Source organism: Porites lutea, chromosome 9 (genome assembly GCF_958299795.1).
Source record: "Porites lutea chromosome 9, jaPorLute2.1, whole genome shotgun sequence".
Lineage (NCBI taxonomy): Eukaryota > Metazoa > Cnidaria > Anthozoa > Scleractinia > Poritidae > Porites > Porites lutea.
Window position 1 is genome coordinate 13908002 of NC_133209.1, and position 22645 is coordinate 13930646.

General features: G+C 37.6%; 3 protein-coding genes across 5 annotated transcripts in view; 2 read left to right on the forward strand and 1 right to left on the reverse strand.

The window, feature by feature from the left end:
- Positions 1-879: 879 nt before the first annotated feature.
- Positions 880-16421, reverse strand: LOC140947220 (sorting nexin-25-like). Of its 2 annotated transcripts, XM_073396280.1 has the most exons (21): positions 15387-16421; positions 13578-13973; positions 12355-12721; positions 11910-11946; positions 11692-11774; positions 11470-11517; positions 10056-10134; positions 9906-9958; positions 8957-9148; positions 8097-8207; positions 7342-7427; positions 6758-6802; positions 5189-5228; positions 5027-5052; positions 4852-4922; positions 3990-4056; positions 3302-3428; positions 2955-3009; positions 2802-2854; positions 2128-2175; positions 883-1277 (listed from the first exon to the last, which is right to left on the reverse strand). In XM_073396280.1, exons 1-21 carry the CDS (start codon positions 16262-16264, stop codon positions 1164-1166), a joined length of 2976 nt encoding a protein of 991 aa, XP_073252381.1. In that variant the 5' UTR covers positions 16265-16421; the 3' UTR covers positions 883-1163. The 2 variants fall into 2 exon arrangements, with proteins under 2 accessions (XP_073252382.1, XP_073252381.1); XM_073396281.1 differs by lacking the exon at positions 11470-11517 and having other exon boundaries at positions 880-1277.
- LOC140947221 (uncharacterized) lies at positions 16416-19461 on the forward strand. Its single transcript, XM_073396282.1, has one exon. The coding sequence runs from the start codon at positions 16567-16569 to the stop codon at positions 18196-18198; it is 1632 nt and encodes a 543-aa protein (XP_073252383.1). The 5' UTR covers positions 16416-16566; the 3' UTR covers positions 18199-19461.
- A 2062-nt stretch (positions 19462-21523) lies between these two features.
- The window catches only part of LOC140947267 (uncharacterized), a 4574-nt gene continuing 3452 nt past the window's right edge, over positions 21524-22645 (forward strand). The window contains exon 1 of one of the 2 annotated variants that reach the window (XM_073396322.1): positions 21524-21605. The gene's annotated coding sequence lies outside the window, so the exon portion shown is untranslated. Of the gene's footprint in view, positions 21606-22598 lie in introns of those variants that run through there. The other variant, XM_073396323.1, reaches the window with a different exon arrangement.

The window sequence follows — 22645 nt, forward strand, 5'->3', positions numbered from 1 at the left end:
ATTTTTGGGGGTTGATCTTGCTGTTTACAGGGTTATAACAACAAAAATTATGTGGGAACAGAGATCAGTGACATAAAAAAGGGGATGGGATCATTGATGTGATCACTGATCACTGATGTGTAAGTTAGCGCCCCCAGTGCTCACCCATTTTGCACCAAATGGGGGAATCAGCTATAAGCTTTCCTATTTGTTCTCCAAAGTTTAGCACAGACGAATTTATTAGACTTAAAAAGGGTTTTTCAAGTGATGGCTTGAACAATTTGGCATTACCCCATTTCATTTTGTGGAGGACTGGGTACAAGTCCCTGTATTATGGAATTTAGGAGTAAGTAGCCTGAGAAAAGAACTGACATTTCCTTATTTCCCCGTAAGGAAACTAGTGGTGGTGTCACAAAAATGTCGCCTGTTCGGGAGTGATCGTTTACTATGTTCCAGCGGGGAGTGTTTACAGGAAATTTTGATTACTTTATACTTACCATAACTGTAAACCCCACCGGAAATAATGTCATAAGAAAATTGCCCCCACCCTATGGCAATAATGAGCTTTAAAATGCAATATGGTTGAACAACTTTTACATAGGCTAGCCAAGAAGGGGTCTTAAAATTTTGACTCAAAAATTGATGTCCCAAAATTAAGCCTTATCAGAAATTTTACCCCTTCCCCTCCAAAACCCCTGTGCCCCTCCCAGACGTAATAAACGACTGCTCCTTCTTCTCAGACCAGGGACACATAAGCAGAATGACTCCATTTATATCAAAAAGAGGATTTATGCCATAACAAACCTAGTCTGTTTCGGAGTTTATTGATATTCCAACACAGCTCCCTCCGCACAAAATAAACAATGTTATTTCCATAACTTATATCACCATTATTTATTTTTTCATCTATCTATCAACATCTCTTGTTTAACAACATATATTCCTTTAAATAATACCAATAATTAAATTTTTTTTCTAAATTTGTCAATTAAACGTCTCCGTTAATTTTCAATAAATAAAATATAATAATAATTATTATTTTTGTTAGTAGCATACATGTCTTGCAAATAAAGTGAGCTTCAAGTGCCGCTTTACAAAGCTGTGTATATTGTTTTCCACCGTTTTGAAAACTTTGCAAGCGCTTCCAACAAGAACTTGATTTGTTGCTTTGGTTTTTTTCTTGTTCACTCTGGCAAAGTTGACTGCTGTGTTGTGTTCATCATAATCCTTGCTCTCTGCTTCACTTCCTCTGATACGACTTCAGGACAGAGGGTGAATAATATGAGTTCAAAAAGAACCTGCAATAATAAGAAACCATGTTTAAGGACTAACTACAGCCAACCCTCCAAGTGCGACCATCTCTCGTAAGCGACTGCGACCACTTCAAGTATGACGGCTTTAGAATTTTCCATTGCTTTTAACCCCATCCGTGAAGCGACGGCCCGATACAGTGGTCTGATCTTTGTGTTCGCTGTTTGTACTACGCTTCTTGGAGTATGAGAAGAACTTTTAGAAACAACATGGATTTACATATAGTGTAACCTAAAAATAGTAAATTGCAATACATTCTCATCAAAAAGTACATGTTTCCGAGCTTTTCCTCGTAAAATACCTCCTGCAGTTTGGCTCTCTTAAGCAGCCACCTCCGTAAGGCAGGTTAACGGTCAAGTCGCCCCAAAGTCATCTCGCTCAAAGCTATGTCACCCGAAACCAGAGTCATGTCACCCACAATTATTAGAATTTTCCATATGGGTATTAAATTTCGTGCGTTTTAAATAAATTTCGCGAGGATTTTTATTCGCTGGTCTTAAATTTTGCAATTTTTTTTTACCCTCCCACGCAGACCTTCTTCAGGGTTCGTCGTGCGTTCCTGCCCCACGAACAGGGGGGAAGGAATGCGTGACGAACCCCTAAGAACGTCTGCATGGGAGGCTACAATAAGGTACGTTTGTTCAGAAGATCTTGGCCATTGAAACCATCGGGGGCCAGTAAAGCGCTTTCAGGTGGATCCCTGATTAGCTCTAGAAATAAATTATAAGAGGGTGCAAAAGATTAAGAAATAGACGCGAAGTTATGCCATACTTTCTCTTTCTTTCTTAATAAGCAAAAATTAGTATTATCATCCACCCCACTAAACAAGACACTCACATAAAAAAGATGTTTTGTGACTCTGATGTCCTGAAATGCCTCAAAAACCTACAAAAAGAATAGAAAACCTCAATAAAGCCCCCAGGGGGGTCCCAGCATAGGTTAATGGGGATGTGCCGCTGGATGGGGTCGCATTTTCACCGCTGGATTGACTATAATGAGGTCGCATTTTCATAAGAGCTACTAGAATGGGATTGCGCATTTTCGGGATTTGGGGATCAGGAAATTCAGGCAGGTAGGGATTTTAAAATGGGAAGATTTTTACTTCAGTAAGTTTAACCAAGGTGTCAACTCATTTCAGGATGACCTAGTTTAAAATAAGTACCAGAAAGGTATTAAGTTGGGATCGCGAAAATAACATTTTCCCAAAAGTGACTACGATGGGATCTATATTCGGCCACAGAATAGACTATAATAGGGTAGGGGTACTGAGAGGCCAGCCATCCCCCCCCCCTCCCCCGATTAATAAAGTTTCAGGAGAAGCCTTTCATCAGTGCAAATACTGGGTCGAGTTCTTCGAAATGACATTAGCGTAAATCCAGGTTTTGTTAGCATGACGACTCCTATGCTCTGTTTGCTGGTAACCATAAGCATCAAAGGACCCGAACTGACACATTTAAGTTCCATTCCCTTTGACTGTGTTCATACATGTAACCTGAAATTAATATTAATACCTTTTGAGCTCCAACTTTACTGTTTTTCTTCCCCACCAGATTCTGAAGAACTTCTGAAGATAAAAAGGAAAATTCACTGGGTGGGTTGTTCAAAGGTGGATTGTCTTAAAGTTTGTCACCAAATAAAAATACTGATTCATGTCCGCAGCTTACCTGGAATGTTCTTCAGTAGTTTTTGCTTGGCTCTTTTTCGACTTTCAGTTTTTTCCTAAAAACAAAGCGGCTACTTGTTAGTTGCCCATACAAATCTGTTTAACTTTTGAATTTTGAATTTTTTTTAATTGTCGATTTTTAAATGCAGTTTGCCTTCATGTTGTGTGGTCAGTCCCAATTAATTGGTTGCTACTAGCTTTCTGGCAGGTCTTCTCAGTGTATGGTCAACTCTCTTTAGAAAGGATTACAGTCCCCTTTTCTGTAAGTACTGGAAAAATCCTGGGAATGAGGTTGTTAATAAATATTTCAAAATCTAGGAGCTATTGATAAACAGAGTCAATACTTACTGCTTCAGTGCGAAGTGCAGCAGGTTTGGCCAGTTCCCCTCCTGGCCATGTGGAGTCACGAAACAAGTGAATGTAGTAAATCACCATTGATTCCGACACCAACCACTCAACCATACAATGAATTTCTCTGACAATGGAAACAATCATCCCATTAGAGTGATAATATCCAGAAGGACATCAGGACCCACTGGTAGTGACAATCATATCTTGTATTACTGGTGTTCTCAGAAAAGTCTGTAGTCAGTGACTCTAAGAACCTGTTCAAACAGATTCTCCAAATATGCTGGGTGTAACATGGATCCTTGTCATGAGTGCATTCCATTGGGATGATCTGGATCAGGATCAGTGATCCAAAGATCAGATAGGATCATAGCACATCAAAGGAACCGACGGATTTACCCTGGGAAAGGATTCATCAGTTCCTTCCATTTACCATGATCTGGCTTGAAATAGTTAACAATATTTATTACATGAATCCCTGTGAAAAGAGATTCACCCATCAGGTCAATTTTATTGTTAGTTGATGAGTTAAGCTTTTTTTTTTTAGTGAGACCATTCCAAGGCATTATGGTATCACAAACACCATCCAACCAGCTGTAATGTTGGGCAACACAATGACCTGTTTCCAAAGAATAAGCTACAGTATAAAGGTTTCTGTATCATGATCAGCTGCTGTCAGTAGCCTTACTTGTTAATGGTACCTCCAAATGTAACCTGAACAAATGCTATCAAGGTTCTTCTCATCCACTTGAAAACTAAAACAGATAAATTTAGAATTAAAGTATTCTTCAATTTTATTGTGTGTGCAAATAATTTAAGTTTGTCTCAGACAAGTAAAAGAGCTAATTAAAAGAAAAAAAACTAATCCCAACTAAAAGAAGTGGAACCTGCAACCAGCAACCAGCAGCCTAAGTTCTGTACAACATAAGGGCTGGAAGTTTATGCGGTACACATATAGCTTACAAATTATTTATATCACTTCAGTTTTGCAAGCTTAAAGAAAGCTTGTTTAGTCCTTTTGGTCAAAGAAATCCCTGTTTTTAAATCCAACTACTCTCCCCTTAATGAGTGCTTATCTATTTTCCACATAATAATAATTTACTTTGCAAAAAAGAACATTGTTATTAAGTAAATCATAATCACACTTGTCAAAACAATGGTGTTTTATTATATTTATCTGTTATTCACCTGAAATTTTGGTATATTTTTATTTTGTATTGGATGCTTCAATTTCTAAACAATGTTTTGCAGCAAATCATTCTTCTATGATAAACATTTTCTAAAAATGTTTTTTCTTGTATCTCTTGTATCTCTTGTAGAGACCAGGGTGCAAATAAAGTCAGTTTTACAGCCTGCTATTCGGGCAAGCTGTAGCTAGCATTTACTAGCCCACAAGTCATTTCAGCTAGCCCTAAAACCCTTTTTGATTAGCAGGATTGATTATTTGAATTTCCCCAAACAAATCACTAGCCCGATAGCAAAATCCACTAGCCCCGGGCTATCGGGCATGACTTTCTTAGTTTGCACAATGATAGGCGGAATTTAATTACCTCCTTTAAGCTCAAATACTTCCCCAACCAAGCCATAGAAGGGCTCTGCAATGGAATCTTTACGCATCACACTGTAAAATGAGAAGTCAAGCTGATAGTTAATTATAAATGGTATTACAGGATGACGGAAACAGAGTCAAACACAAAGCAATGTCGACTAGTACAATGTAGTTACCTATCATCCTGATCAAGACCAGTTTCCTTGAAGGAAAATTTTAAAAAAAATTGATTTTGTTAACACCAACCACACTTATTAAGATCTTACTTACAGCTACAGTTTATAACTGGTAAAATAATAATAATATAATATTTATTCAAATCAAGCAATATCCCTTACCTCATCTGCTTCCTCAGCAGGGATAATGTCAAAAGGTAAGCTACAAAAAAACAAAAATCATCATTTAAATGGAATACAGCCACTTGGCTTCAAGTTCAACTAACACAGAGGCAAGTTGTTCAGTCACTAATGAGGTGATACAGTCAACTCCCATTATTGTGGACACCCTCAGGGGGGAGATTTTTAGTCTGTAATAGTGAGAGTCTGTAATAGCGGGGTATGAGAGCAAAAAAATTGTTTTCTCCTAATCTAAACTTGTGAAATAATATGTAAAAGTCCCAGAAGCATTGCAGTTTCGACAATTCTTTACTTCTTTTAACTATGGACCATAAAAGAAGATAACAAAATTGTAAATGGCTCTAAATAATTAATTTTATGCTGTATTACCACTTCCAAGTTCCTGAAATGACAAGCAATACATAAGAAAGAGCTTAAACAACCTAACGGAAACTCTTCCAGTAATGTAAATGGGTTACATGTTACCTTGCTGTCAAATATAATGTTTTTTATTGTTCTTGGCAGCTCTTTTAGCACAGAGATGCTGCACGGTATACTCGTAACAGAAACCTGTCTAATGACTTTTACAGTAGAGTGTTAAAATAACGTAAAATGTTTGTAAGCTCTAATGGTAATGTCTTTTATCCCCAAAATGCTGTACAGCAGTCATTTGTTTACTCTTTTACAAAGAAGCGGTCAATAGTACTTTGTCTCATCTTTTCCTTTATTGTAATGTTGCTTTATTCTTTATGTGATGTGCGTCAGCATTTCTGATAAAGCACTCAAGTGTCACATTTCTGTAATAGCGAGAGTCCGTAATAGCGGGAGTTTGTTTCAGTCACTTCTTTATGCGTTTCGCCAAGGAGCTGGCTCTTGTCCGCATTAGTGGGTGTCCGTAATAGCGAGGTATCCGCAAGGTGAGAGTCGACTGTATTTGGTAACGAAATATCAAAAAGTGTCAAATGCTTTTAAAAAACACAATTATTTCAGGTTTAAGACCCTTCTTCAGAATATCACCTAATCAGCTATCAAGGTGCAAGTCAAGTGTCACGCATCCCTGATGGTTTTTGTGTTAAACATTCAAGTTGTTCAGTCTCTGGACACCAGTTATACATCCTCGACTTTCAGACACAATAATACAATATTTCTTTTTGCAGGTTTGTAAGTACTATACATGTAATTTATGGTTTTCAAGTAGGGTTTACCCTGGCCTAGGCAAGGCAATCAGTTATTTTCCTCATCTACAGAATTTGGAAACCAGACAGTGGTATAAAGTGTACTTCTGATTGAGGTATGTACAATGCACTTAACATCCTCTCCTCCCACCATGAAATACCCCCAGCTAAATATCATTGCTTCTTCTGTGCTAAATATTTTAACCTGAAATGGATAATTATGATTGTTGGTCAGAAGTCAAGATCACGCAGGGGTTCTTAGTTGTTATCGGTAATCATTCATTAAAACAAAAAGAAAAATAACTCAAATTACAGATGACACTAAGTGGCACATTTGTATAACTCAGTTTAATAGTCAAGAGTAAAGGGCATAAAAATGTTCAACATCCACTGTTACCTTTTCAACACTGACAAAAGTGAAAACCCTTTCTTAGTTGGTTCACTAGAACAAAAGACAAAGATAAAATTAAGTAAGTAAATAACAAATGTATTTATTTAACCCATTGGCTGTTGGAAATTTGGCACAAAAACACCTTTTGAATCTAGTTGTGCAGGTTTCTGGTTACTACCTGAGCAAAAAGAACCAAAACTGCCCAAAATGGTGTTTATAAGTCAACCACATTGCAGCCTTCTTTTCTTCATGTTATCAAGCGTGCACAGAAAGCAAACTGTCAACTTGAAGATAGTTTTTGGGCAGCGGTTTTTGTTTCGTTTCCAATAATATTGCTACTGAAAACCCTGTTTGGGACGACATTATTCAAGAGATTAACAGCAAGTCAGAGTGTATCTCCTGAAGCAAGTAAACTGAACATGTATAACAGTCAACTTTGTGAAAGATGGATACCATTTTAAGTGCAGGAACTAAGTGTCATCTTAAAAACGTGACTATCATGATCAGCAGAAGCCAAGTCTACTGGGTGCTTGAGTCTGTTACAACTGAGATGCCATAAAATTAGAGAGGTGAGTCCTATTTGCTATTACCTTTGTTTCTTGAGATGCTCAGGGCTGGGGCTGAGAAATGAGTACAATTCTTCACTCAGGCACAGCTTTTCATCTGCTAGTAGTGTCTTCAATAAAAAAAAATAACCCATGTTAGTATTCACCAAATCAGTGGATAGCAATTTTTGCACATTCTGATTGGCTCCCGTAACTCCAAATATCCTTGGATATTCACTGTTTTGGTAAGGGATTCAAAATGGCTTCTCGTTTGCAACAGTTTCGAAAGATGAAATTTTAGCGGTAAATGAAGCAGCTGTACCAACGAATACCAAGAAAGAGACAAAATTTGGCTTGTTGGGGGTTAATGTTTGGTAGAAAAAAATTCTCTCACTGAATTTGCAACAAACTCATAAAAAATGATCCCTGAAACACTGTCAATTGAAACGTAAACAAACTCTAAATGAGTGACGTGTTTTATTTACAAAAAGTTCCTTTTTGATTTTTATCCACCTGATTTGGTAAATACTTAAACAACTATCCCCCTCAGGGTCGGTTCATAGTGCTAGATATGTACCTCAATGCTTTGCGTCTCACCTCCATTCGGAGGATAGTTGTATAATATTATACTAAACTCTGTATGATATTGTGCTAACATTCTCTAGTCAACTCCAGCTTAACTGACAGATTTAAAACAAGATATCAAGCAAAGACATGCTCGATAATCACACTGAGTGGTTCAAGATTTCTGTTGTCAAATAAGTCTAACTATTCAGACAAAACACAGCAAATAGATGTACCTGCAGATATTCTTCCAAAGCCTTCCTTGATTTTTCTAAGAACTCATCATCTATGGACTTGTACCACTTCTTTGCAGGAACAGGTAATTCACGAGTAAGCCATGCACAGCACTGCAAGATATTTAGATATTCTTTAATATACTACAGGTAAAATAATATTTGATTTACTCTGCACTGTAGGTTTATTCTCAATTTCCTTTGTCTCCTAGTCCTAAGAGGCTTAACAATGTTTTTTTTTTTCTCGGGGGAGGAGGGAAGGAAGGGTGGGTGGGCAAGCTATACGTGCCTGGGCAGGGGGGGTGGGGGGGAGGTTGTTTGTGTACTGAATAAATACTGTGATCTGCCTTTCTTTGGATTGCCACTTAAACAAAGTCAATGTAACTTGATGTACTGATGATGATGATGATGATGATGATGATGCTACTGCTGATGATGATGATGATGATGATGATGATGATGATGATGAACTGTCTGTCAACTGAGGATGACAACCAACTTCCTGTATGTTTCATTGCAACATTGTATCAGGCCAAAATGTTCATTGTTGAGGGACATTGGTCAGCTGAAAGTTACATCATCATGAGTCACACAATAAACAAAGCAATCATTTCAAAATACCACAATGACTATTATACCCTTCAGACACTTGAACTTACAAGTAAGACATGGTGTGTCCAACATGTTCACCATCTTTGAGTATTTACCTTGAGTTAGATATTGAAATGCTCTTTGAGCAGTAAAATGAATTATATAATAATTTATACATGTAAGCACTTAATAAACATAAGAGATGTCAATTAATTCAGTTTGAAAACCATTATCCATAAAGTCTATCTCAAGTAGTATAAACATACAAGTACCTCTTTTAGTTTTAAATGAAGCGTCTCAAAATCTTTGAACTTTCTTGTGACAACCCATCCTTCTGAATTAACATATGCATGTCCTTCGGTTGATTTCCCTCCTGGCTGCAGCTGATCTTGTTTTCCATCTGCTCTACTGTGGACCACAATAGCATAAACTGGAACAGATCTTTCACCATGTTCTGGATTCCACTGTTGACAAAATCACTCATTAAACTTAGTGCTCAACTCATGAAGAGGTTCAAATAATATTTTACTAAAAATAGCTATCAACACTTAATAAAAATTAACACAACCAATCATGAACATGTACAACTTTAAGATTGCCATGTGACACATAATCTTTGATCAACAAACATTCCTGTTTGTTGGTCACATTATTAGTTTTTGCAATATTTTACTTTCAATGTATGATAACGTAAAAGCTCAGATTTCAACTTTTATTTCTAACTACAGTATTTAAAGGTCTTTACTTTCAAACATGCTGTTGAAGGACAATATGCACAGATTACAAAGTCAATGCAAAGTATTCTTGCTGTCAACCACACAACTTGACAGTCAGGTAGTGGAACTGGCTCACACATACATCAATACACAACAACAAGAAAAAAGTTACATGTGCATGCAGATGAACACTTAACCTTACACACCTCTCTGCTTGCAGTTTCTCTTTTTTGTTGTACTGATACTATTGGTGAGACAGTTCCCTGGACAGTTTTTTCTCACGTACAAAAGTTAGTTTTCTAGTTTTCTCACAAGAACTAGGAAATTACTGAGATGTATTGTTACCAGCATTGAATTATTGTGGGTGGTAATAATTGCTGCAATTGCTCAATGTATATTTTTGAACAGAGTTAGAGAAACGGAAGAAAATTTTTTTGCCTTGACTGACTAAGTACAATTTAATGATATAAAAGATAATGTTATATACATCACTACAGTATTTCACCTCTACACTTTGAATTTCTATCTTCCACTTCCCCAAATTCTCGCACCACTGATCTAGTAAATAAACATAGTACATGTACATGTAATAAATTGATTTTGTTTATTAAACTGCAGATATTTTTAACATTAATTTTATTGTTTGAAAGTGTACCTGTCCTTTCTACATGGAACTCTAGCTGCATTCTTTCAGTTTTTAATCTTTCAATTTCACTCTTCAACTGCTCCATTTCCTGGCAAAATTAAGAAAGAATCTAAATGTCAGTCTTTGGATAGAAAGCAGTCAGCTCCTTTGGATAATTCAATGCAGCCATCATACTTTAAGTGCATGCATGTACATTGTAAGAAATCGGTTGCCTCCTAGAGCTGCAACAGCTGGTGGCCCAAGGGACGTCTTAATCGAACCTAGCAGATGTGTTGTCTTACAAGAGCATTAACTAATATTGGACGACCAATGGGGGCGAAGGGTAGATCCCCATATATACAAGCACACTCCTTTCAATTGCTTAATTTTTTTTCCACCCTTCAACTTGGTAGACCTTTAACTCATCAGCAGGAAGCTTCCTTGGAAAGACAGCATTACATTTACATGTACTTTAAATTGTTTCTTATGAAGCAACTGCAACAACATAATTATACAGTGTATTATTGGGTTGGCACAGTTGTGGTATTTTTTTAATGATTTCAAAAACCAGTTTAAGGTGGCTGAACACAGTTTTTGCAGTTTGTGAGTACAGTGGAACCCCATTAATACGGCCACCATTGGGCCAAAAAAATTGGCCGTATTAACGGGGTGGCCATATTAACGAGGGTTTTTTTACAAGAAAATGTATGGCAGTTTTTGTCAGGTGGCCGTAAGGCGGGGTTCCACTGTATATGTCATTTGCCAAATCGTGACAAGAGAAAGGTTGCAGCTCACAAGCTGAAACTTGGCAAGTGAAAAATATACTGATGAAAGACTTTGATTGATAGGTAAAATTTGACATTTTCATAGTTTCCATGGGAGCATGAACGATTGAAAACAACCTTAAAATTTCACTTTTGCTCAGTTTACATACAATTTGCTCATTGGATTTTCCTATAAACTTGCACACAGCTTACTACAATTAATCATTACCATTTGAAAGTTATTTTGACCAAATTTTAACAGGCGGGTTCTTAGATAATCAATAATATGTTGTACTGTAATAATTAAATGTGCCACAAAATACATCTGTTCAACTTCCATTTTAAAGTTCTCCCTATTTAGAATACGATAAAAGTAAAAATTCTGCAAAATATCAAAAACTTTTAATAAGAAGATTTTTAGAAAATAATTGCCTGTTTGTTTCTTACAATAACATACACTGAAGACAATTTTTAACATCATTTCTGGAGAAGTTTCTAGGAAAATCATGAGGGAGCGTAGAGAAAAACATATTGCATCATCATCAAATCTTTTCCAACTGACTCAACCAATCAACAAGAGCGAAACTGCCCAGTTATATAACCATATTCAAAGAAAAAAGTTAATAAAAATTTAAAGCTGAAATAAATTAAAAGTACTTGCTCATGATCAGAAAAACTACCTGTACTTCAGCTCCATAACTTCGCTTCACAAGTTCAAGTTGCTGTGTCTAAAATAAATAAGCTCATCATTAAATCAACATTTTACGTTACAAAATACATTGTTATACCTCTCCCTTACCAAGTAGAAGTAGTATGTACAGTATAAAGTGTTTCGACACTGTATGTCTGTACATGTAACCCTCACTATTAAGCCATACCAACAAAAATAAACAAACTGTTACCTTTGAGGCAAGTCTTTGATCTAAAACTTCCAACTTTTTTACGATAGCATCACTTCGTTCTTCAACTGTGCTTGGCTTACGTGCTAGGATAGACACAAAAAAATATCATTTTGCAATAAAATCAGAGAAAATATTTTAACTGTACGTTTTTGCTGAGATAGGTTATGGACCAATAATATTATGATTGTTTCAGAGATAACAGCAACACTTTTACTTACCTAGTTTGGGAGTTCCGTCACTTTCATCACCTTCAACCTGAAATTTTTCAATAAACTAAGGTTTAAATACAGTTATAAAGAAAAAGAAGTAAGTGTAGTCAATTGAAACTATTATTTTACCCATGACTGTATCCACACTTATAGCATATACACACTATAAGACTAGTGGAGCTGAGAAAATGACTGAAAAAAATAATCAAATAATATAACAAGGAAAAGACTTCCAACGGGTACTTGTAAGAGGCAATTGAGTTACATCTAGCTAGTATATAAGCATGGTTGAAGAGTTGAACTCAAAAATGCTGAGAAACAATAAGTCGTCAGTCTTCAATGTGGTCAAGGAAGGACTTGAACTTTGGGACTCTGAATTGCAAGTCCAGTGTCCTTGTGTGACCACTTGCAAATGCTGCTTCCAACAATATTATAAAATCTAAATACAGCTTACATCTTCATCAGTAGTATCTGCATCATCATTCCAATTGAATTCCAAATCTTCTTCGTCCCTTTTGTGTGCACGCAGGTCATCCATTTCTGCCTCAGACTGGCACACAAACATGGAATATTCTGCACTCAGTACAAATTTGCGGTAAAACTTTTCCTCAAGGTAAGTGAACACTTTTTTCTGTGCTTCAAAGAATGCCTGCAAGCCATGCATTCCCTGCAGATACTGTTCCATTCCCCTAACAAGAGTTGTGTCCAGCATGACAGATTTGTCTGAGGATGGTGTAACATACACTTGGTAGATTTCTTGAGCACTTTTGTGCAGTTCGGTATGTTTGACTAATTTGAGGTTCTCAACTGCCATCCAGAAACTGCAGTAAAACAAAAGAAAAATGTACATTAATGGAACATACAAAAAACGCAAATCTCAAGTCAGGCATCACCATAATGTCAAATCAACTTGGTTAAAGGGGGGGAAGTGACTGCAAGTGACAATAAGATAAAAGCCTTTACTGGAAAACAAGGATTTGGTATCAAGGATCAAAGTTAAGGGATCCAGGATCAAGGATCTATGGGTGAAAATTGTGTTTTGAGGGAATGGAAGAGGGATAGGGACCAGTTCAGAAGCCAAAAAATGCATGACACAAAACAACCAACATGAGTTTCACAGTTTCATATTTCACTCAAAGTGCTCAGACATTTTATCTATTTCAATCTTTGTATCTAGCTGCAATTTTTTATCATATTGTTGACCACGACAAGTTTTCAGGAGGTATAACTTAGCATTTCAAATGATTAAACAATTAATTTCAGGTGACATAACTCCAGGTGAGATGAATTTTAGATGACTTAACTGTAAACCTCACTAATACAAACTCAACCACTACAGGCATTATGAGTATTCAATGTTTTAAGGATATTTTAAAATCAAATAGAATAAAACTACATTAAAATCCTGTATGTTATGACTTACTTTGTGAAATAATTCAATGCTGTTGGCTACGACTATACATACATTTGTAACTATTATGATTTAATCAGTAAACTTCATCACTGGGCTGCAAACTGTGCACATGTTCATAAAACAACTACAGTTTCTTGTTTTTCTCTCTTCACATTATAATCTTGCTTCACCACTTGCATGTTACACATCACAACCCCACTAACTTTGAATAAAACAAAATTATGAGACTACTCGAGGTCTAAGTTAAAATTACATAATCAAACCTGAGCATATTCTTGCTACCAGTTTTATTCTGAAGGAAAAGCATGAAAAAACTTCTTGCCAAGCTGTTGTCCATGACCTCTATAAAAGTAAGAACTTTAGCTTTACTCTGCTTTGCAGATTTTTGGACAGATTTTACATTCTCTTGTACCACTGCAGTCTGTTTACCATCACCAGCGCCATTGTTGGTATAGTCAGGACCCCCTAACAGCTTAATACGTCTCTCACATTGCGATTTGGCAACAGTACATTGGTTAATGTAGCGCTTAAGATTGCGAGCCCTTAACTGAGCGTCCTTCTTCAGCACTTTTCCCTGTTTGTCATCTTGTCCAAACTGGTCAATTCCTTTTAAATTATTAATGGTGGTTGCTTGCATGATTTCAGCAATAATATGATATCTGGAGGGAGCAGAGAAGTGCAGTTTTACTTGTAAACACACCAAGAACCATCAAGGGGTACAAACATTACATAGGGTGAAAAGGGTGTCTTTTGAGACCAAAAGCCCTTAAAAAAAGGGCAGTTTGTTAGTGAGTGGTACCAACAATAGTTTTTTTTTTTTCTCAAATAAATCTTATTTTATGGTAATTTGTTTTAGTCTAAAAAGTCACTTACCGTATTTATTCGATTAACTGCCCTGGGCGCTTATTAAATTTTTGGACCTTGAGAGTGGGTGCTTATTAAATTTTCAACATTTCAGCAAGTGTAGTATGTTTATTTTGCAACAAAACAATAAATGGTATTAACAAAACGGGAAGATGTAACAAAGCAAGGTTTCTGTAAAATGCTCCAAAGAAAAGTCCGTCTTCGGGGAAGTCTCTTATTAGTATTTATTCAATTTTTTGGAGGTGGGAGGGGAAAAGGGTTTGGGGTGGGGGTGGGTGCTTATTTGCGTTTGAGTGGGGGTGCGAGGGAGGTGGTATGGGTAGGGCGCTTATTAACTTTTTCTGCCTTTAGGATGGGCACAAATTAGAGGTTGGGCACTTATACGAATAAAATAATACGGTAATTCTAGATGCGAAACAAAATTTATCATGGTCTTAAAACAAGGTATCTTGTTATAAACAGGGTGGCCAAATGAATGATTTTGGTAATCACTGTTGATACCTGCAATCTGATTGGCCCTCAGCTGTGTAATTTATCCACAAATCACACTATTTTTGCTCTAAAATATCACATCTGGTCTAAATCACATCATTAATCTTCCAAATTGCATCATTTCTGTTTTTAAATCACATCATTTTTGTTCTAAATCACATCATTTCTGTTTCACATACAAAACGAGATGTGAACGCATTCCCAGATTCATCTTTTCAACTCACTGAATTTTGCGATTTCAAAATGGCTGTAAAAAAGTGGTAATTGAACTCCGCATTGTGCAACTTTTGTCTGCAATCATACTTGTCATTTCAAATCAAACTCGCACAGCGTACTCATCCAAAATCATGTGTACGTTGCACTCCACTAGGTTCAATTATCATTATAAACTAGAGGTAATCATTCATTACCGATCCGTGTTCGTCATTTACGGAAACAAAATTGAGTCAAAAGGAGTCCCGTTTCCGGGCCGACGTGCCCCTGATAAAATCAATAGGGGGCTAATTTGTAAAAGCCCATAATAGCTTGGAAATTTCTGCCTTAGTGGCACAGTAACATTAGATTAGGATGCGTTCCAACGAATGCAATAAATTGCACTCCACTCAGTTTAATTTCCATTATTAATCAGGGTCACACCTCTACCCAAATTTCCCTTGAGTGCCTGCTCTTGGGTACAAAGTCAAGGATAAAAGTAATTGTAAAGATCCCAATAATACCTGATTTGTTTCAATGCCTCTACTGAGTTTGATGTGTTGATCATTTTGATGAAGTCTTCGTATGTTTCTGCATAAGCATAACCCTGCTTATGTTTGGCAGCAAGGGCTTCCTTTGCTTCCAAATGTACAAGAAGTGTTTGATTGATGTAATCTGGATCACAGATCATGTCAGCCAGGGGCTGGAAAACAGAAAAGGCTAAAATTTCACGTAAAAGATACCGCATTGTTGAACAACGTGAATTCTTGGGAGGAAGAAGACAATAGAGCAACACTTCTGAGGCCTTTCGTAAGTAATCAAGTTCTTCAGCCCTGCTCTTCAGGCAGGGATGAAGCACAAAAGGCAGTGCATTATCAGAGAAGGTCCGCATATCCGCAAGACGAAGCTGCTGAAAGTGTCGGCTCAGAATTTCAACCACATCACTAGACAGAAATTTCACCTTGTCAACACACTTGAGTCTTTCCACAACATTTGCTGTTACAACCCACAGCTCCTCGGTTAAGAGATCAACGAAAGCTGCTTCGTCTTTTCCTAAATCACGAAACCATGACAGGCAAAAATCTCGGATAAACAAATCAAAAACCTCTTGAATGGTTTTGTCAACGGTCCGCGAAACTACCACCCTTTGCATGTAAGGCTTGTGGGTTTGAGTTCGAGTCAACTTCGCGAGAAAACGACTTACAGTTTCAACTTTCTTTGATGGTTTTGGTGTCGGTGGAATCCTCTGTTTTCCTGAAAGGAGGTAAAGCATAACTCCAGAGAAAATCCCTAATACTGCTACAAAACAGTTCCACAAGGTGGAGAACAGGCTTTGAAGAAATCCGACTTGCCAAAGCGCGGCCAGGAAAAGAATAGACCCACTAACATAGAAAATTTGCATCTTGTATGAAAAAAGGCGTTAAGATGTGAAATCAAAGATAGCTTTAAACACTAGACTGGCTTCCTTAGACTTTGAACCATTTTCTGGCGGATTTTTCTCGATTTTCCCGAGCTTTTACTTTTCTCCCGATATCTTTTCTTTCATAACTGAGCCTTCGATGCAGCGGCAGCGGTATAATTCTGAACATTGGGTAGGTACTTTATATATGGTAATTAGAGTATTCACGCAAGAAGATACTTTTTTCACTCAAAACCGCCGCATCTCGCACCCTCTTTTGATTTCATTTTTCATTTTTCTTTCAAATGGAGAGGAGGAATGTAACAGAAAGAGAGGAGAAAGAATTTGTCCCTCTGAGAGAAAATTTAAAACGAAAAGCAGGTGAGAAGGAAGATAACTTGATGACACCCTACTATCATGAGCAAAACAGCATTACCCAGCTTTCAGATGAACAGGTTGATGAAATCAGATGGCAAAATGGAATTGAAATTGAAGGAGAAAACTGCCCTAAACCTATCACAAGTTTCCAAGATTTGAATTTATCCCCGGAACTTCAAGGATACTTAGCTAATAATGGTTATGCACGTCCTACTGCAATTCAGATGCAAGCTCTGAGCTGTGTTATGAGTGGCAGGGACATCATCGGTTTAGCAGAGACCGGTTCAGGAAAAACACTAGCATATTCTCTTCCATTATGTATGTTCCTTAAAACAAGAAAGCCATGTTTACCCGCAGAGGGCCCGGTGGCACTTATTGTGACACCCACACGAGAGCTAATGCGGCAAGTGTCAGATCATGTTGCAGAGTTACTAAACTTTTTAACGATGAGCACAACATGTGGTTCATCAGGTAATGTTGGCCTCTTACAGAATTACAACTCTGCTCCAGTGACAGGAAACTTTGGAAATAACACTCACTGGGGCATGAATTCATCTTATACTTCACTCAATACTGGTTCCATCAGTGTACATGACTATGATTCATTTGCAGCAGATATGTCTTTAACTTACTCCCCTTTAAGGGTAACCCCAGTCAGCTTTAAATACCAATCTGCTGGAATATGTGGTGGTGTCCCCATTTCACATCAGGTGCAGGAGCTAAAAAGTGGCATTGATGTTGTCATAGCAACACCTGGAAGGTTACTAGACTTGTGTGAACGTGGCATTCTCAGTCTCGACAAAGTGTCATACTTGGTTATGGATGAAGCTGACAAGATGCTTGGTATGGGAATGGAGGAACAGTTGAGAAAGGTTGTTGGGCTGGCCACTGGTACAATCAGGGCCAGACAGACACTTCTCTGGACTGCAACCATGCCTGAATCATTAGAAAGACTGGCAAGATCAGCAGTTCTAAATCCTATAAAAATTCAGGTAGGTCCTGGAACTGGTCTGATATCACCAACTATACAGCAAAATGTTGTTTTCCTTTATCACTATGAAAAGCCAGCTAAACTTCTTCAAGTTCTTAGAAGCACTCCATTTCCTCCTGTTATGGTCTTTGCATCATCCATACAGAATGTAGACTATGTCACTGAGTTACTCAAGAAGGAACAATTCCATGCATCAGGCCTTCATTCTGAAAAATCTCAAGATTATCGCTTTAAATTGATAGATGCCTTTCGTGATGGTAGAATGGATGTCCTTGTGGCCACTGATGTTGGTTCAAGGGGCCTTGATTTTCCAGAAGTAGCACATGTAATTAACTATGATTTACCTGACAGCATTGAAGATTATGTCCACAGGTGTGGGCGGACAGGTCGAATGGGACATTTTGGGGTTGCCACTTCTTTCTTGACTTTAGACTGCAAGATAGCTGATGAGCTTAAGGAAATGTTAGAGATAATGGATCAAGGAGTTCCCAAAGAGCTTCAGAACACTAAACAGTTTGGTAAAAAGATTATCAAGACAGAATTTGGTGACAGAGTTGTAGATTCTTAGAGATTTACAAAACATGCTTTTGGGATATAACTGTCCTAATAGCTGCTAATAGTCTTGTTAGTACATTTCATAGAATAGAATGCCATTAAGCATGTAAGATCCCCTATTTAGGCCCCAGATTTGAGTGTAAGCCCACTGACACCGCTTACTGACGCTGCTACTTCAAAGCTCCCAGTCCATGGTCCACCAAAGGTGCCAAATATTCAAGAGCACTTTATACAGCTATAATTTTGAGAAAGGTTGTTGGAAAAAATGTGCATTCCACAATCCCATTAAGGTAATATGAAATATGTTCAACACACTGTTCCTGACACTGTAGCTGTCGAACCTACTTTTGTTGCTTTCCTTTAGCACTTGCAAACATAAGTCCATGGCCTCTTGTGACATTCTTTCAAATTTCTTTAAAGAACAGTGAACTCAAAACCACCCCAAGACCTTTCAGGATTGTCGCGTGCACTTTTCTGAAAACCTTTCTCAAAATAGCTGTATGCAACAACATCCTTGCAAGAATTTCAATAAACTAATTTATTATTTAATATGAAGCAAAATTTTGCTTTCTGTTGCATACCTGAACTTCGGAAGCTGATATTTTGCATCTGGAACAGAAGGCCATGAAGTGCTATTTTAACCTATTAACAGCGTTTCACCCAGTTTTGGCTTTTAGTAGCCACACAATGACCAGGAAACAGCTTGAATAGCTTCAGAAGGTGTTTTTCAGCAAATTCCTAGTGGCAAATGGGTTAATATCTCATGCAATTTGAGTTATTTGGTAAATATGTCTTACATGAAAACTGGTACTGTGTCCTGTGTGCACATATTTTACACCCATAAAATGCTTTGTTGTGCGCATGTTTGTTGTAAATTATTGCACTTATAACCATTTCACAGTGGTCAAAAAATTTTGTACATACTAGTCAAAATTATGAATTTCTAAAAAGCTTACATGAAAATCTGTAAAGCCCCACTTACTGGGCCAAGTCTTTAGACCAGAAGCACTAAAACCAAATAAGTCCCCGGGGAGTCTTACAAGATGAAATACAGGTAACATACTATGTTACCCAACTAATGAGGATTATGGATCATTTTCATGTCAAAATATGACGTAATTCAGAATACTAAACAATTTATATTATCACTTAGCCTGCATGGGCTTTGCTAGACTGTTCACAGTGCCCTATTTTTCCGTCAGATCACCACAATCGAGTGATTCCTGTAAGAGTATTTCTCACTTTCCTCCCCCACCGCTGTAAACTCCAAAGCCTGCCTCCTCAACGCAAAAGAAACTAAGTCGCCTGTTATGACAAGCAGTAGAATTCAACATTCTTATACAAAAATAGGGAACTACAAACAGTTTAGCTTAATTGCAAATGAAACTCATTACATTACATAGCCAATAGCCCATTTTACAGTTACAGGTGGAAATGAGGCTGGAGTTGAGCACGCCTTGATACAACTACCCTTCCTACTTTGTTATGTTTATCATGTTATTCTTATGTTCGCTAGTATTTATTTAGGAGGTTTGTATCAAAACAAGGTCAAACTTAGCTTCATGTTCATTGGAAGGCTAGGATACTAAGGCCACAACTGTAAAATGGTCTATTTGGGCGTGGTTTCAGCATATTTTTAACTCCCTAAGAAGAATGGAAAGATCTTAAACCATCGGACGTGTGAGGACGTCTTGGGGAGAGGGGTGAGACGGAGATGGAAAACTTTAACCACGCGAAGACGAAAAAAAAAGAGTAACACAAACGAACACAGCAAATAAGCCAAGACAGACAGGAATTTAAGAAAAATTACAGGAAATCTGCTAACCCGGTTTTACAAATCCATGTAGAAGTAAAAATGTTAAAAACGTATGGTAAATATTAAAATATTGCGATCCACTTGTTTCAGCAGAAAAAAATTACTTCTCGATAGATTGCTTCCATTGTCATGAAGACCTCAAAATCAATACAATTCTCTCGATTTAACACGCCCCCCACCGCCCCCCCCCCAAAAAAAGAAGTTAGCTGTAGTAGCTTTGGACGTACAATTAAATAAAAGTGCCCACTTTGAACAAATAGTTGGAAAAAACCCCAGCGCCATGTTTAGAGTACTTATCGGTTACGGATTTCTTTATTCTTTTTGAGATGGTGCTACTCTTCTCTTGTCTGCAGTGCTTGACTATCTCCGGTTGGATACACTTCCATAACTTCGAGGTTTGTATCATATTATTTTATTTGCCAGGATCCCCCTCTCATTCATACGACATTAATGGACCATATTTTTACCCCCGTGTCATACCAGATTTGCTATCGTGGGAATCTCCATATTTTGGGATCGCTTCACTCGAGGTGGGGATTGCAATGAATTTTCTCTGTGATCGGTCTGCTAATCAAAAAGTCCCCCGCGACTTTCATGTTGATTTCCAAAACGCGCGCGCGACATCTCTGAAAAAAAAATAGAGGGTTTTTGAGCAGGCTATATTATCAGTTTCGGGATCGATATCGATCTCGTCCAAATAAAAGAGCAATTAAATCAATATATTTTTCACAGGTTTAATTATGGTCTATGGCAAATGATAATCTTTAGATGGCAATCTTTTTGAATGGGCCTACCACTTGACGCTCTTAGTACTCTGTATTTGCTAATAAAGGCAATATCCAGCATGGAACCCATCAATTCTTCAACCAACGATATAATACTGCTTTTCGGGCTTAAGTGGTCCTGATAACATCAATTTGTCAAAATTTTGTTCCTTTTTTTTTATCAAAGTCAATACAGTGTAATAGTTAAGAAGCTTGAAGTTGTTATATGTTTTGTGGACTTGAAGGTGCACAACGTTCAATAGCATTCCTATCATTTTGATCGTATTGACCAATAAAAACGTTGTATTAATTTATTCCGTCACAATTTGGGAACAAAAAACAAAGCATTCTAGCACCGTGATTTTTTATCTTTGATGTTTGCCGCCTTTCATAACGAGTCTCGTCTACTATATTAAACTATGACGAAATCAATATCCGTCCTTAATTTACCACGCCTTTTTCCGTTGCCGTTATAATCTTTGCCCCCTAAGTCGTGTTGGCTATCCCGAGTGCTCACGTAGCCATCTGCAAGCTTCTCCAGTCAGGCAGTGCTGAAAACTGGCATAATACAGTGGCTTACCACCGTTTCCTCACACATCACTCTTCTATATGATGCCTTCAAACCTTTCACTCCTTGTCCTTTGCCTGATTACGTTCAACGTCCAGTGAGTATAAACTACCTTAATTACTGGGCCCTTTTTATTTTCATTTTAGTACTTTGCAGCTTAACCTTAGCTCTTTTTCCCAAACAGCAACGTTCAACCTTGCCCTATTATTTTTGAGAACAGCGATGGTCAATCTTTGAAGCTGGGTGACATCAAAATCGGGAAAGATCATCAGGTTGGTGACTTTCAAGAAATCAAGAGCCATGGCTCTTTAGAAATAGATCAGTAAAACGTTTATATTCCATTTGTTTGCTTCTCTAGCTTATCTTGTTATTGTGATGGCAAAGCGTACTGAAATTATGATTTTAGCTTCTTATTTTCAATTAAGCATCAGTTAGCAGCGATATGTAATTAACTTTTAATTTTACAGTTGACCCGGGGGGGGTGGGGACTACCATATAAAAGTGACAGGGACGCTCGTCGTCTCACTTAGGGGCGTAAATAGCAGATTTTGGTCTCCCTTAGGGTGTTTGGGATGAAAAGTCACTCTGTTTGACCATTCAGGTATCGCTCAGGGCTGTCCATAAAGAAATTAAACTGCCGTGATGTCTTTTTTAGTAAGTATGGTCTTTTTTAGGGTCAGTTTAGCTTGAGCAACACCCAAATTAGTCTCCCTTGGGGGTTTAATTTTATTTTTCCGACGAGCATCCCCGTAACTCTTATATGGGAGACCCCCGGGGAAAATTGCCCTTCGAGAAAGTGGGTGTGGTTTTAGCTGCTTCTACTTTTCTACTTAACAATCAGAAGGATCAGGAAATGAAAATTGGGCTGAAAACAACATTAAAAAATTTCAGCTTGTGATTTACAGATTAAAAACAGAAAGAATAATTTTAGCTGTGCTACACGAACACACAATCTATGTCCACCGCTGTCATACGGCAAAGAAAATAGAATTGCAAAAAGCGTATTACAGCCGAACACTGAAGGTAAACCCCTCATGACTGACACCGTAAAATATACAGAAAGTTTCATATTCCCTAAGACGTCAGCGAACAACAAACACCTTTTTTTGTTCAATCGGCAAATTCTTAAACAGATAACAGAGCTTATCTCGTTAAATTAACATTCTCGTACTTGCTCGATGTTGGCTGCATGTTTTTTTGTTCGTATGTACGTGAGCATGAGTCTACTCACGATCTTGCTAAGACATTCCCTCGCGCGCGAATAGTTAACAATCTAACCCTCGTAGCATTCTCCTGCACAAATTTTGCAGAA

Coding starts and splice junctions, on each gene's coding strand:
- LOC140947220 (XM_073396280.1), bottom strand. CDS start 16,264: ATGCAAATTTTCTATGTTAGTGGGTCTATTCTTTTCCTGGCCGCGCTT. Junction 9,959..10,055: donor GTTCCATGTAGAAAGGACAG/GTACACTTTCAA, acceptor TTTATTTACTAG/ATCAGTGGTGCGAGAATTTG. Junction 4,057..4,851: donor AGTATTTGAGCTTAAAGGAG/GTAATTAAATTC, acceptor TATCTGTTTTAG/TTTTCAAGTGGATGAGAAGA.
- LOC140947221 (XM_073396282.1), top strand. CDS start 16,567: ATGGAGAGGAGGAATGTAACAGAAAGAGAGGAGAAAGAATTTGTCCCT.